This window comes from Sylvia atricapilla, chromosome 8 (assembly GCF_009819655.1).
Source record: "Sylvia atricapilla isolate bSylAtr1 chromosome 8, bSylAtr1.pri, whole genome shotgun sequence".
Lineage (NCBI taxonomy): Eukaryota > Metazoa > Chordata > Aves > Passeriformes > Sylviidae > Sylvia > Sylvia atricapilla.
This window is the reverse complement of record NC_089147.1, coordinates 27,036,004-27,051,338: the sequence shown is the minus strand read 5'-3', so window position 1 is coordinate 27,051,338 and position 15,335 is coordinate 27,036,004. Positions and strand designations below refer to the sequence as shown.

The 15,335-nt window shown below is 47.5% G+C and overlaps 1 protein-coding gene across 1 annotated transcript; it reads left to right on the top strand.

The window, feature by feature from the left end:
• Positions 1 to 5,780: 5,780 nt before the first annotated feature.
• LOC136364556 (adipogenesis regulatory factor-like) lies at positions 5,781 to 9,025 on the top strand. The gene is made up of 3 exons (XM_066324511.1): positions 5,781 to 5,949; positions 7,521 to 7,583; positions 8,451 to 9,025. Exons 1-3 carry the CDS (start codon positions 5,889 to 5,891, stop codon positions 8,555 to 8,557), a joined length of 231 nt encoding a protein of 76 aa, XP_066180608.1. The 5' UTR covers positions 5,781 to 5,888; the 3' UTR covers positions 8,558 to 9,025.
• Positions 9,026 to 15,335: the final 6,310 nt, after the last annotated feature.

The following is a 15,335-nucleotide window of genomic DNA, read 5'->3' as shown; positions in this document are numbered from 1 at the left end:
GTAACTCAAAGGAGGAGTAAGGTGCTCCCCAAATGCCCATCTCTCAAATAGGCTTTGCCCCTGGTTGTGAGGGCTTAAACGAGGAGAGAATGGTAATTACTGAGCTAAGAATGCCAGGCCACATATCTGCCACACAGAGCTGTGGGGCTGCTTGGGAGGGTGGCAATGCAGCCTCTCTGTGTTTCCTTCCCTCTGGGAGGGAAAGTGTTTTGCCAGTATTCACACACCTGTATCTGGAACTGTGGAACTTAAATACTGATTGACTACTGCCCAACATTTGGGCACTAAAAGTGTCCAAATGTTTTGTAAAGATCTGCCTCTGCACTTGCCTGCCTCTCTCATGGGAGAGCACAGCTCTGGGCCCAGGCAGGTTCAGTCACTGCACAGGTCTGGTCTAGTCCCATGGCAGTCAGAGCCCAGGGAGTGTTTATGCATCTTGCACAGGCAGTCACAAGTCTTGGAGACAGACACCGGGACATGCAGTTTCATTGCACATGAGTACCCTGTGTCAGTGAGTGGCAACAGGGTAGTGCTGTGCCCATGCAATGGCTCAGTGAGCCTCTGTTTTCTCCCTGGCCCTTCCTCAGACTGGCTGTCACCCAGCTGTGGGGAGCAGAAGCCAGAGGTCTGGGCCACATTTGTCAGAGGTAAGAAAGGCAAAGACTTGCTTCTTTTGAAGTAAAAGGGTCTTTCATTGAAGAGGCAAAATATTGTCTATTGATTACTCAATTTAACTTTGTTGTACAGCTGTTTGGTTCCTTGAAAGGAAGTCTGTGCTTTCATTGAGTATTCAGACAAATGTAATGAAGTGATGGAAGGAAAGTGAAAAGTGGAATGATGGAGGAGATGTGTCAGAAACCTCCCACAGGAGAAGGTACTTTCACTATGTAAGTGCTGGCACCCTCTGCCCCTGGTAAATGCTGAGGGAAGCAAACACTAGCAAAATTAGCAAAATCATTTTTTGCTGACAGGTCACGGTCTGGGCAATCAAGAATTTCCTTTACTCATGTTGCCCTGTGAATTATTTAAGTGGACTTTGTACATGTGATACCACTGTCACACAAGCTGTTAATTTAATCCCACTGTGAGAAGACAGCACCCAGTGCCAGGTACAGTGTGGTCACTGTCTGTCCCCAGTGACCACTCTAGGTACTTGCACTCTGACCTCTGAGGGGATCCAATGAGCCAGGAACAGCTGCTGCCAAGTGTTGCATCAACCTCACCATGAAAGTGACCAACAAAGTGCTGAAAACCACTTTTTTCCCCTTGTGACAGCAAAACTTCCTTACCATGTAAAACTACAGTTAAGCTTTATTGAGTGATTTGTTCTGATAGAGCTCACAGCCTTTGCAAGCCCCCCCCAGTTATGTCCTAGCCAAGGGCTGAAGGGCATGCAGGGCCTGATTTTTCAAAGATGTTTGTCTGGGATGAAGAAGAGGAAGCAGTGGCTCTCTACAGAATATCCCAAACAGCATTCCACTAATTTAAATGCAAATCAGGTAATAACACACTTAAAATCCCACCTCATTTGAAAGTCCTATTTTTGTGTCTGCATAATGCATGTCCTAAAACTGAATTCACAGAGCACCCAATTAAAAACTGAAGGGCTCTTTTTAAATACTATTCTCTATAAAATCACATTCTCATCTCTTTGACACGTTGAAACTCAGCTTAACTGTTTCCTAAATGCATTGAAACACTACCAAATCACAAGAAGATACTCCATACTGTTAATGGCATAGCAGAAAAAGCTCAAATTAAAACTGTGCTGTCTGAATATCAGACAAACCCCTGCCCACAAGAGTTTGAAGCAGCACAGAATTTCTCTGTCGAGCTTTGGCACTGCTTTTTTGCATGGATCCCAGCATGTGAGGCAGCTCTGCTTCTCCACCCTTTACCTCCCACTAAGCCCACGTGGAGTGGGCAGCACAGCTGTGTGCCTGAAGGGCAAAGCCACAGCACTCCTTCCCCTCACTGTGCCCAGAAAATGTACACAGCTCTCCTGTAGACTTCACATCCCAGCTCATATCTTCAGCTTTCCCAGCCAGGCACTCCTGGGATAGGACCAGTTATTTATTTCTCCAGTCCCATGCCAGATTTTCAAGTGGGAGTCAAGCCTTTCTCATCTTCCTAGCCTTTCTAAGTTAAAGACCAGGCAATCTTTTTTCTTTTCTAGTCGTGAATCTGCAGGATATCGTGAGACTGCACAGGAGTCCCAGTATCTAAGGATGGTTTCAGGTGCTCCAGACAACAGTAGAAACATGACACTTCACCTGGATGTTACCTCAAGATTGAGAAAGCAGAAGGTAAAGAACTCTATTTGCACTGGCCTTATGTCGATCTCATGCTTTGATGCAGAGCTGCCTGATGATTCCTGGAGGATGTTACCACCTGTGTAAAGGAAAAATCAGTTAAACCTACTTTTCTCCCAGAAGTTTATATCAATATTTGAACTGAACAGCTAATTTAGCTTAATTGGAACAACTTGAGTTTCATCTCCTAAATTACTAACATATGACTTAAAATAATTATCTATGAGCAAACCATTGCATTTCTTAAAACAATTCTTTTTCATGGCATAAACATCACATCACACTAATATTAGTCTCCTTTGGCAGCCATGAATGCTGAACACTGCTCACTTTGTGAACTTCTGGAGTGATCTGGTAGAACTTTTAGCCCTGACACATCATTGCATTCACCTTGCTGATGGACACCGCACTTACCTCTAAATCCCAACCTTGGTAAAATTAAAATTTAAGAAAACCCCAATAAATTTCAATACTTCTTAATTAACCTCACTTGCCCATTTTTTTGTGTAAAACATGAGCTCTTGCTCTGATTAATTACTTCTGACCTTCATCAGGTTATAGAGCAGAAGAGTTCATGTCACTGATATATGAGAGGGTGCTCAAAGATGCTGCAGAAGATGTGTGAAAGGAAAGGAAAACAGAACAGTTTCTAATTTCCCTGTGGTGCTTTAGATTAAACTCAGAGCTGTTTGGGCTTTGTGTATTTGGAGTTGCCAACTATTTCCAGGGCCATGGGTTCTGGGAAGCTCCTAGAACGTAAGGAATCAGTTTTGGGTTTCTTTTCCCCAAACACCTGCTCATGACAAGCAACAGACTGTGAAAGGTGCAGAATGTGGAGAAAAAGCCCGAGGACTCAGACACAGAGAAGGGTGTCAGACAGGTTGTGTGTCAGAGGTGAGCAGACAGTGCTGCTGGGAGTGGTGACACTTTTGAACTTCTGCTCCTGGCCAACGTCAGTGATGCACCCTGGCATTAGCAGGAGCTTTTGGAATAGCCTGAAATTCCAGGGGCACCTTGGCATGTGGCTCTGCCTGCACTGTGGTAGCCGCCCCAGCTGGCGTGACCCAGGGTTTGTACCTGCAGTCTCAGCAGATACTGAGAGCTGAATGGAACAAAAGTCCAAACTAACTTCCCACCCTTTAAAATTCTCATTTTTAAGCACTCTAATATCTAACATCAGTTCAAAAGGCTTATTGTTGTCTTCTAAAAAGTAATGTTAACTTACAGAGTGGATAAATATTATGAATATATTCCATTAATTTTCTGTTGTGGTTTTTTAGCTCAGCCAGCCACCTGATGCAGAGATTATTGGTCCCATCATATGGAATGAATACTGTGCAAATGTCCCTCTTCCCTCTGCTCTGAGCTTCATTATAATGGTCATGCCAATTTGGGCAAGAGTAATTCACTCACGTTTCTTTTTTTTTTTTCAGTTTGGAATCAAGATAATGATATTAATGCTAAGGATAAGATTACATCAGATAAGGAGTCCTGCTGCCATGCTGTCAGCAATGTGGGTTTTACTCAGGAATTCATGCTACCTAATGCTTTGAGCAAGAGGTAAAGCAAGCAGTGGCTCAGATCAGACACTCATATTGAGTCCAAAATGCTGAACAGAGATTCTACTTGGAAGAATAATAGTTGGAGCTGGGGAAATCTAGGTAGGTATTAGAGCAGAATTAGAGAGCAATATTTATCTGAACTGATTAGTAGTCTATAAAATATTGCTCTAATGTGGTGCATGTTGAATGTTTGATGTAAGTGTGCTTCAGTTTTAAATGCTCTCCCAAACTCCTGGTGTCCCTTTCAGGCAGACTATCCCAGCCAGCTCCTGAAGGGGCCTTGCACTGAAAACCCAGCAGTGAAAACAAGCTGGGAGGACATCTGGAAGGTGTTTGCTGCTGAAGCCTGGGAACATCTTCTCTTGAGCTGTGACAAGTTTTCTGGTGGATTCCAGAACTTCTTCCTTCCTGTCACTAACACTCCACGCAAAAGTTAATCTACCTGACTAACTGGCTGAGAACAGCTGAAATCCACGTGTTTGGTGTGGCTTTGCTGTGGCTGTGTTCTCAGGTTTGGACAATAAAAATAAGTAGGTCTCTGTTTGTGATTTAGTTCAAAAAGTGCCAGAGCCCCACAATACTGGGTGTCCTTTTATCTTGAGTTTTTGCAAATTCGAGTAAGAAAATCATTGCAGGAAAGAAATCAGCAAAGAATTGAAAAAAAGATACCTGATGTGAATATATAATTAGTAGTCTAATTGACCCATTGAGGGGGAAAGAGGATTGCTGCTTGAAATAACAAAGGAGTGGTGCAAAAGCTGACAAGAGCTCTCTGAAATGACAGGCGGAATAGGAGCGGCAGAGGAATGCTCAGAGCCTTGTTTTCTGTGACTCTTCCTCACTTGGGTACTAATGAAGTCCTAAACTTATGAGAATTGTCAGTGCCCACCCTACTTCATCCGTGGCATTTTGTTCTCGTGCCTGTTTACCAACACAAATCTTTATTCAGGGAGAAAAATATGGGTATGAGTGTGGCCATCTGAACAGAGACACTTTGTACCCCAGAAAATGGCAATGAGGAACCCAAACGCCTCAAAACCGGAGAGCCATTTGGCTCCTGAGTCTGCCAAAAGTTTACTTGTACAAAGTACCTTTTTACTGGGGATTGATGGCAGGAAATATAAATTCCAAAGGCTAATGGAAACCTGGGAAATGACAGAGGTTAAAGCCAGAAACTTTTATTAATGTGATGATGCTAAGAAGGGAAGTGAGTTTAAACATGATTTCTGAACTAAAAGAATTTTACCACAAAGCCACAGTAGGAAAATGTGGGTTTGCTAATTTGGCTTCTTTTTTTTTTTCCCTTCCCCTGAGAGCTGCTAGTTCTGGCACTGGTTACCTGCCTTACCCAGGCAAGGCCTTCTGTGATGATGAGATTTGCAATCCACCTTGAGCAAGCAACTGGAAAGATGACCAGATTAGCAGTTTCTTATAAAAATACACATAAATCACAACTCTCACCATCTAACCCACCTGACAAGAAAAGGGGGTTGTGATTCAAACTTCTAAGAACAGAAATAAGTTTGGGCTGGTTTCCATTCATGAGAGTCTGCTCAGGGACTGAAGGAAGGAGGTCAGCCAGTGGGGATGAAAGCTGGCCATGCCCACACACTGCACTTCAGTAGTTTTCCAGCCTTCTGTAAAGTTCAGTTCAGTGGCTTTCCTCTGCCTGTGATGGTGGAACAGGTTTGGGTTTTTGTTTTTCAGTTTTGCTTTAAAAAAAACCAAACCACACAAATTAACAAATAAAGACAGTGCAATGGAGCAAAAATCTCAATCTGGGCACACCCTCTCATCAGGGAGGGTAAATAAACAGCTTTTCTCTATTTTCGGCTTTCATTCTTCACATTCAAACCCCACCCATTGTACCAGTCACCCCCAAAAGAATCAGCAGGTCTCCTGGCAGATGTATAAAACCAGAACAAGTCAGGACACTATCACATAGTGTGCTATACATCACCAGGTGCTCAATTTTATCAAAGGAGAGGACTTTTAACAAGTGTCAGAAGCCACAATGTCAAGTAAAAGCTTCCAGGGACTGAAGGAACAAGCTGAAGGTGCAGCAAAAGATGCTGGTAAGAATGATTAACTATTGTTGTATATGTGGAAGGGGCTTAGTTGCTAAATACCCCAACCTGTAGCTGCATCGGTGCTAGCAGGACACAGCTTCCTCTTTTTTCTTCACTTTGCAAATTTTGGCCACCTGGAGAAGACCACAGGTCAGCCATGGCTCTCAAAGCTGCCTCAACCCACTCACCCACTTCTCCCTCTGCGGTTCCTGAGCGTTGTCCAACTCCTATCACTCTCTCAAATGTTAAACTCAGTATTTTTAGAGCAGTGAAGCCTTTTTTGGTGGTAACAACCATCTATATTTAGCATTTGAATTGCTCAGGGTGGTCTTTTCTCATGCTCTGTGGAGGTTTTTATTTAATCAGCTCTCCTTTTAGTAAGTTGGAATTAAACTTTGATTAATAATTGCGACTTGGCCTGTCAGTGCCTTCTGGTAATGTAACTACATTGATTGCAATGGATAGTTTGTAATGTATGGGATATGTTTTTGTTGTGTTCTTCAGCAGTAATCACCCCACTGCAGGGTTTAAAAAACCCTATATGCACATTTCTGTCTTAGCAATGCCCATGTTGTAAGGCTGAGCGCTGCTGCCATTAGCACTGGGCATTGGAAACCAAATTTTCAATGCAAAGCAAAAAAGCTTTTCCTTCAAATGAAAAATTGCAAAATGTGTATAGCTTATAGTAGCTTTTTGTAGTATATTCCCTACTGTGTTTGCCTGCAGCTCTTTCCCGGTAGTGTATAATTTGATCAGATATGGTTCTGGATTCTGATCCTGCAAACACTTCCTTGTGTAGCTGACATATATGAGTAACATCATTGATTATATTACAGAAGTTCAGAAAGTTTCCATACATTTGGGGACAAATGTGTAGTAGCCCCACAAACATGACAGAACCCCTTTCTGAAAAACTAAATAGTCTTTGTTGCATCCTGAATATATTCCTGCCACTGAGGGGCCACTTCACTGTTTCATAAACTATCAGCTATCTTACAATCAAAGGCATCTCACTTTTTTTAATGTTTCATATTCTGGAGTTGATCTGTTATATATCTAGTTTCTGCTCCTCTTCTTCTATTGATATCTTGTTTGTAAAATCTCCCTTCACCTGTCCAGCTCTGTTTAATGCACTTGCTTCCATTTTAGAACAGGCCCTACTTCCAAACAGCCCATAGGGAAAATGCACATTAAATGGCCAACCTACCCCAAACATAATAGGGTAGAAAAATCAATAAAAGCAAGTGTAGTGTTAAATAAGCAGTTTGCAGCTAAATGTCACCATTCCAACTCACTGCTAATCTTTTCTTATCTCCTGCTTATCTGCCATTGATTTGCTCAGCTGACCGAAGGTGCCAGGTGAGTGCTAATCTCAGAGCAAGCTGCTGTGGCAGCACACAGTGCCCAGGGTGCCCTGTGAAGGGCACAGCCTCAGCCTGCTCTGTACCAGGCCAGGGGCACAGCCAGGGGCACAGCCTGCTGCAAGCATACAGAAAGCTGACTGATGTACAGAATTCCCGTAACCAGAAACGCAAACAGCTGGAAAGGATTTTGATTTTGTTCTACCTTAATTACAGCAAACACATTGGGACAGGCCACTCAGGACGCAGTCAACCAGATTACAGACGCAAGCCAGAAAGGTAGGAGCAATGACGTTCAAATCAAGATGGAGCAGCTCGACACAAGCCAGAAGCGGCCAGTGCTTATTCTCCTCTGTCCTGCGGGTGTTCTCAGCCTGAAAGTCCTTGGTTTCAGTGACCACTTTATATAACCTTTAACATTTTATAACAACTGTAGCGTTTTTATAACTACCTTTATAAATAAAAGGATTTCAGGATCTGTTGCTTAGTAGCTCCGCACAAGTACTGGCAGACTGTAGCTGATGCTCCCTGGCCACCGAGCCTCATGTACAGCATTCAGACATTGGCTTCCTATGTAGAAAACTTGTGAGGACAGCTCTTCTTTCTAGAGGACTAAATAACCCCATGTTACATCTTGCTCCCCCCACCCCAGCCCTGAGGGCAGGGCTCTGTCCAGGTCCAGCCCTACACTGATCCCAGCACCTGCTAGGGCAGCAGCTGTGGTGGAACATTACTGATCCTGCAGGTGAAAAGGTGCTGTCTAGAAAAGGTTGGCATCTTGCAGCTAGGGATTGGGAACAAGTTAAACTAAAAACTAGGCTGATTTTCTTTTTATGTAATAATGTAATGATATTCTAAGTATGAGGGATGAATTAGCAATTTTGGGGTAAAAAATATTTCATGAAAGCCAAAATGCACTGGCAGTATCCCCTTAGAGCTGACACCCTCCACAGCTCCATGCATGTGACAAGAGGGGCAGGCTTGGGCACCTGTTGATGTTAGATGGGGAGGCAGCAAAATGTCCAAGATCTTTTTTGGAGATATATCACTCCTTTTTTTTTGGTAGTCTAATCATTTTCACACCTGTCTCCTTAAACCATGTTGCATTTTTCCAACTTCCTGCTTATCTTTTTCCTTCTCTTGCAGCTTTTGACAAGGCTTCCAAGACAGCACAAGACGGAGTAGAAAAAGTGGCCGGACAGGCTGCAGAAGCAATGTCTGGCTTTGGGAAAAAATGTGGATTTAAAAAATGATGCTAACTCACGTCAACAGTACTGCTTGTATAAATCTCTCTTCGGTCTGCTATTACCTACTTATTTGTGTAGAAAAATGAAAGCTGTTTAATATCTGGATAATTTTGTTCTCTTCAAATACAACTTTTTAAGGCGGAAGGTTTCCCTCATCCTCTACATAGAAAAAAATACATCTTTTAACACGTTTGCTCACAATCGTCAACATGGCTTAAAAGGTTTCAGCAATCCTGTTGCTCTGCTCTTACAACAGCTCAGTGATTATTGCCACATTTGCTGAGTGTATTTACAAAGCCAGTCAAACTGTTCATAATTAGGACACCAGAACAGTCATGTGATGATACTAAGTCTTCTTCCAATAATCAAAAATTAAGCTGGGGTCATATTTCTTGTCAGTTGTTTGTTTGTTCCCATCCTCTGCATTTTTAGATTAAGATAAATAAAGGTACTGTAACATTTCCACTACTCAAATCATCTTGTTATTTAATCTTGCTATTTTGCTGAGGGCTTTCCGAGCGTCTCGCTAATCTCTTTTGCCCTCTGATTCAGAGCCCTGTAGGTCGCTGTAAGGGAGGGGAGCACTGAGCCCTTCTGCAGTCTGGCAGACGGCTGGAAACCAGCAGCCCCGCACTGCCGAGGAGCCCTGCGGTGTCTGTGAGTGAACGGAGTTGTGGCGTACACCCCCTTCTCCTTTCTGGTGCCCGTCTAAATGTCTGATTGCCATTATCCACCACACATCCCCTGTTAAATCTCCTGGGGACGAACCCCGCCGTCTATACCGCGGTGCTGGCTTGGGGCACTGCTGGCAGCTCCCGGAGGGCGCCCGGCTCTCTGCAGGCACGCCTGGGCTGCTCTTTGTGCGCAGTCCGTGTGGGCGCCCCGGGGCAGCCCCGGCCTGCGCACGGACGGAGCCGTTGCCACACAGGCAAAGGGGCAATCTTCTCGCCTAGGAGATGGAAATATTTATTTGAGATTGCTGCTTGCTGGGCAATCAGAGGCTGTGCAGCCAGACAGGATGCCCTCTTAGTGCTGCCTCTGTCAACAGAAGGCACTAATACCCACTTATTCACAGTAAGTGCTCTTACCTCTGCCTCTGGGTGTTTCTCATTGCTAGGCAATATTTCCTTTCTTTTTTTTTCCATTTTTCCCCCTCTCTTGCTTTGAAGCCTTACCAGTTTGTTTCAGTAAGAATCTAATTTATGTCTTACAAAAGAAAACCAAAGCATGACCAAAACTGTCTGGCTGCAATGAAATAGGGCAGTCCAGGCCTGTTGGAGGTATTAAAGTCTTTCACCTCTTGACCAAGAGCTGTGGCTGTCCAGGGCTTTTTGGAAGCCAATCCTTGTGAATTTGGTCCAAGGAGAGACTGGCTCATCGCTGAACCCAAAGACCACTCTTGCCTGCAATGTGCTCAAGGACTGCACGAACAGAAAAACCTTTACAGGACCTTATAAGTAATAGACCATCTGTGACTAAACATAGTCCAGGGCTTTGCACAGTGTCCCTATGCAATGGCTCCTGTCATTTAAAGCTTTAAAAGCCTAAATATTTACCCAAGTACAAGCTCACAGAAAAAGCATTAGACTATTGCACTCTCAGTTACTGGGCAACCCCCAATAGTACTTTATTATTTAGTACTTTTAATGGTTACCTCCCTGATGGTGAAATCTTCAAGGACGGATCTCTTCAGGCTCAGCATTTCAAACAGCAATGCTGTGTTTGTGTGTGATTGTGACCCATACATCACTCTCCATTAGACCTTTTTTTTTTTTTTTGCTTGCAAATCAGTTAAATATTACCAAAAAATTTGTACACTTGCAGGTATTTTCACCAGTAAAACTGTTATCCCCATGCATGCCAGATGCTATTACTCCTGCTTTGTTCATGGGGAACGCAGCCCTGACTCGTGGTGTGCAGTTTTATGTCCCTCTATTCCAGTTTTATATCCCTTTATTCCAGCTGTCTTCAGTGTAACTACCCAGTTGTCAGTTCCCACTGCTCTGGCCCAGTGTTGTCAGGGTAAGGACTGGGCAGCCTGGCTGGAGGGACCACTGGAGGTCACCCACTGAGCTGAGAGAGGAAAAATCATTTTATCCATCCAGCCAAGGAGCACCCAGAGGCAGTTCCTGACTCCTGGTCTCCAGTGCAGGGATGCCATTGTTGCTTCAGAAACCTGATCAGGGTATTTCACATCTCTTTTGTCCTGAGGGTGCACGCTGTGCCATGGGCACCCGTGAGTCTGAGTCACTTGCTGGCATATGTTTCCAGGTCTAAACTTAAGCACTTTGCTCCACAAGGAAGGTGCCTTAGTCACAGTGCTCTTTGGTCTGGAAGTATTTGGGACTCTCTCTCACTCATGCATTACACAGGGACCCATGACTCAACTCAGGACTGCATCTTCCCATCCCAACTGAAGCCTCCAGAGGTTCTGTAAAGGTAAAGCAGACATCCCTAGAGCTCCTAGCAGCTCCTGTGCCATCAGCCCCAGGCACGTGATGTTATCTAACACTGGAGTTCTCAAACTTCCTTCTGTTTGATGCTGGGTGTGCCTGCAGCTGCCTGAGCTATGAAATGCTGAGCAAAGGGAATTCGTGTTTCAGCCTGGCTGGGCTGCCCAGCCCAAGCACCTCTGCTCCATGCTCCCCTCCAGTGCGCCAGAGACCTTCCCAGAGTGGCAGAGGGGCAAACAGACCTCTCCACCTCCTTTTCACAGCTCAACAGGCCAGGGATATAGGGGCACAGATTTTACCAGATTTTTATCCTCCTCTTGGGTGAATACTGTGATAAATGGTTTAAAGGTTATCAAGAATCCGAGTTCTCTGATACCTGTCTTTGCAGCTGTAGTTTCCTGTCATGTGGCAAAGTAAGATCAAGAAACCTGGAGATAAGTTAACAGTTGGTGTGTTGGATGCTGTTGCCCATGTGGCACTGGGATGTCACAGAACTGGAGCTGTTGTGCAGGCTGCACGCTCTGCCTGGGTTATGTCATTTCACCAGGCCCCAAACAATGTCAGGCGTCCCCACTCAGCCTCTCTCCTCCCCAGAGAGGAGCAGGAGCAGCGGACAGCAATAGGACAGTGGCAAAGCGGGCCCCTCTTGGCACCACCTTCCAGGTAACCATGACTGCTGGATTAGCAATGTTGGCGAGGATATCCCAGCCGCTCCTTGAAGTCTCTGGTAGTGTACAATGTTGTCCAGCTCCCTTTAGGGGCTGTCAGCACTGTCTGCCCCCAGGGCCCATGGCAGCAGTCGGGTTTCCTACCCACCGGATAAGTTGACTTTCACGTTCCTTTCACGTTTGATGTTTATTTCCCACCAGTCACACAGATGAGCCCCTCACTCAAAACCCCACGAGGCTTGGCAAATAAGGTCCTTTCCCCAAACCCTGCTGCAGCTGTGCTGCCCAGCTGTGCTGGGTGTAGCTGCGGAGGTTTTAAAGGAGCTGTGGGAGGGTTCCCAGGGGAGCTGCTGGCTGCAGACATGGTGGGCAGGTAGGACCCGGACACGCGAGGCGGCGGTGCGCTGGGAGGGTGGGTCAGTGTGGGTGCTGCCAGAGCCGGGGGGATGAGGGCCTGCAGCCCGTGCCCGTGGCGAAGGTGCCGGCCTTTGTCTCTGCTCTGCAGCTCGGTGTGTCTGCCCGTGCCGGCTGGTGCCTGAGCTCAGGCAGCGTTTGTGTTTGTGCCCCGGCAGCTGCAACCCCCGCGTTCGGCCCGGCCCGGTGGCGTGTCCGGCCCTGAGGCATTGTCCGGTCCCGGTGGCGTTGTCCGGGTGTACCGTTGTCGGCCCGGTGGAGTTATCCGGCAGTACCCTTGTAGGCCCTGTGCTGTTGCCGGCCCCGGCCGCCCCAGGCCGAGCCCTGAGGGGGAGCCGAGCCCTGAGGGGGAGCCGAGCCCTGAGGGGGAGCCGAGCCCTGAGGGGGAGCCGAGCCCTGAGGGGGAGCCGAGCCCTGAGGGGGAGCCGAGCCCTGAGGGGGAGCCGAGCCCGGAGGGGGAGCCGAGCCCTGAGGGGGGCCGAGCCCGGAGGGGAGCCGAGCCCTGAGGGGGGCAGAGCCCGGAGGGGAGCCGAGCCCTGAGAGGGGGGCCGAGCCCTGAGGGGGAGCCGAGCCCTGAGGGGGAGCCGAGCCCTGAGGGGAGCCGAGCCCTGAGGGGGGCAGAGCCCTGAGGGGAGCCGAGCCCTGAGGGGGGCAGAGCCCTGAGGGGAGCCGAGCCCTGAGGGGGGCAGAGCCCTGAGAGGGGGGCCGAGCCCTGAGAGGGGGGCCGAGCCCTGAGAGGGGGGCCGAGCCCTGAGGGGGGACAGAGCCCTGAGGGGGGACAGAGCCCTGAGGGGAGCCGAGCCCGGAGGGGAGCCGAGCCCGGAGGGGAGGCCGAACCCTGAGGGGGGCCGAGCCCTGAGGGGAGCCGAGCCCGGAGGGGAGCCGAGCCCTGAGGGGGAGCCGAGCCCTGAGGGGGAGCCGAGCCCTGAGGGGAGCCGAGCCCGGAGGGGGGCCGAGCCCGGAGGGGAGCCGAGCCCTGAGGGGGGGAGAGCCCTGAGGGGGGCCGAGCCCGGAGGGGAGCCGAGCCCTGAGGGGGAGCCGAGCCCTGAGAGGGGAGCCGAGCCCTGAGAGGGGAGCCGAGCCCTGAGAGGGGAGCCGAGCCCTGAGAGGGGAGCCGAGCCCTGAGAGGGGAGCCGAGCCCTGAGAGGGGAGCCGAGCCCTGAGAGGGGAGCCGAGCCCTGAGGGGGGGCCGAGCCCTGAGGGGGGGCAGAGCCCTGAGGGGGCAGAGCCCTGAGGGGGGGCAGAGCCCTGAGGGGGCCGAGCCAGGCCCGCTGTCGGGGCTCCTCGGGCCGTGTCCCTGCGCTGGGGAGGGTGAGTGGGCCAGCAGAGCAGAATTAGCGGCTGTGGTACAGGGGCTCCATTACAAGGAGCTGTGGTGTTGGGGAATGCAGTTACCGAGACTTTGTGTTGCTGTGATGGCAGAAACCGCGACACTGAGCGCAACCTAATGTCAGTCTAAATGCAGAGGTGATCAAGGCCTGGTGCCTGCAGGGAACTGCAACTCCTCATGGTTTTCCATGGCTTTGGTCTACATGTAGTGAGAGAAAATGGATCCTTCTTGTGTTTGAAAAGCAAGATGTATTTTAATGCTGTGTTTTCATTCTGTGAGGCAAACATTACTTTTTCTTGTATGTAGGGAGTGTTGTGATGGCATGTACTCTCTCTCCTCTCTCATGTTACAATTCAGTATGTACCTGCAGTGCGTCGATGTAATGTAATAAGGATTGGTTCTGTAATTTTATTTTTCCATGACGTTCCCTGCAAAGCCAGTGCTGGTGCTGTACCAGCCCACACACATGGAAGTTGCTCGTGACCTAATGTGGCTTCCAAAAAATCTGTATTTGAGGTACTGGAGTGCATGAGAGCGGGAACCATTCTTCTCTTTGGAATTAGGATAGGATGAGAAGGGGTATTTCCAGTGATAATGTAAATACACCTTGGTAGATACACAAACCTGTTGCTGACTGAGTCCTGCTGTTTTCACACATCTCTCTGCTGTCAGTAACAGGAGCAGCAGCAGAACAGGACTAGGAAATTGCAATTTCCTGCGAACAAGGCAGGCTGTGGGTAGTTGAGGATGTCACAGGGAACAATGTGTACACTTTACTGCTTGGCTGCTGTGCAAAGAATTTCTATTGGTCAGATGCTGGTCTGAGTTATCTGAAATATTTCTGGGTTTGTTTTCTTTTTTCCCTGCGTTGCAGGTCTGTTTTGAACTTTGTCAACAGCCCTTGACTTGATGTCAGTTTAAAACCAATATTGTTACTTTCCTTCTGTATTTTTTGTGAGTATATTCAGGTAGAATTTGCTTTCAGATGTGGTGAATAATCCTTTCCCTGCTGTCAAAGATAAAATGAGGAAAGGAACCCCCCTCTCTATCCTTAGAAACTCAATATCCTATTTAATTGATATAAAGTAGTACTTTGTGGTCTGTGAAAAAACTGCAGTGGTGGGAAGAAAACAGAGCTTTTACTGTAGTGCTGGAAGGAGACATTGCAGAGGAACCATTGCTCATGAAGTACCATGCCTGGCATCAAGAGACACATTCCTAGAGCCTGCTGTGGTGACAGCTGTAGGATAAAGAACAGTTTGATAAATAAACCCTTCTTCTGATGTAGATTATGCATTTTTACCCTGTTTTCAGCAATAATAATTTGATCAACAGAATGAAATCCTCTGTCTTGTGTGAAAGGGCTCAACAGTAGTTCTGCTGGAAAGCTGGCGACCCTGGAAAAAAGTAAGCTTAGTGTTTTGGGGTGAGGTCAGCTCCTGTGAGGCTGGACAACATAAAGGTGCCCTGTGAGAGGAGCCAGGGTGCTGTGGGGGCCACATGCTCAGCAGTCTGCATCCTGCACATCCCATCCCATCGGCTACAGCTGGGGGGACAAGGCTGGGCACCTCAGCCTTTGGCAGCTGGAGTGAGCCTGCCTGAACCCCACCAGCTGTAGCTGATGCCAGAGGCTATGCTGGGTCCTGCAAAATGTTTGCTGTGGAGACAGTGGGGAAGGACACAAACCTACTGTCCTGAGCCAGACCTTGGAAATAAGAGGTTAAAATCTTAATTATGACACACCACGAAATTATGAGCCTTCTCTAACACAGTAGAGATTTCGTCAGATGCTTTAGAAAGCAGGGTTAGTGCCTCCCATTTCTTTTTATAACCGTGAATTTTAAGTCCCACTGGGGATCAAAAGAATGTGGGCAAGAATCATCTGAAACTGGATACTTTTCTATGTAAGGTTTTGAAAC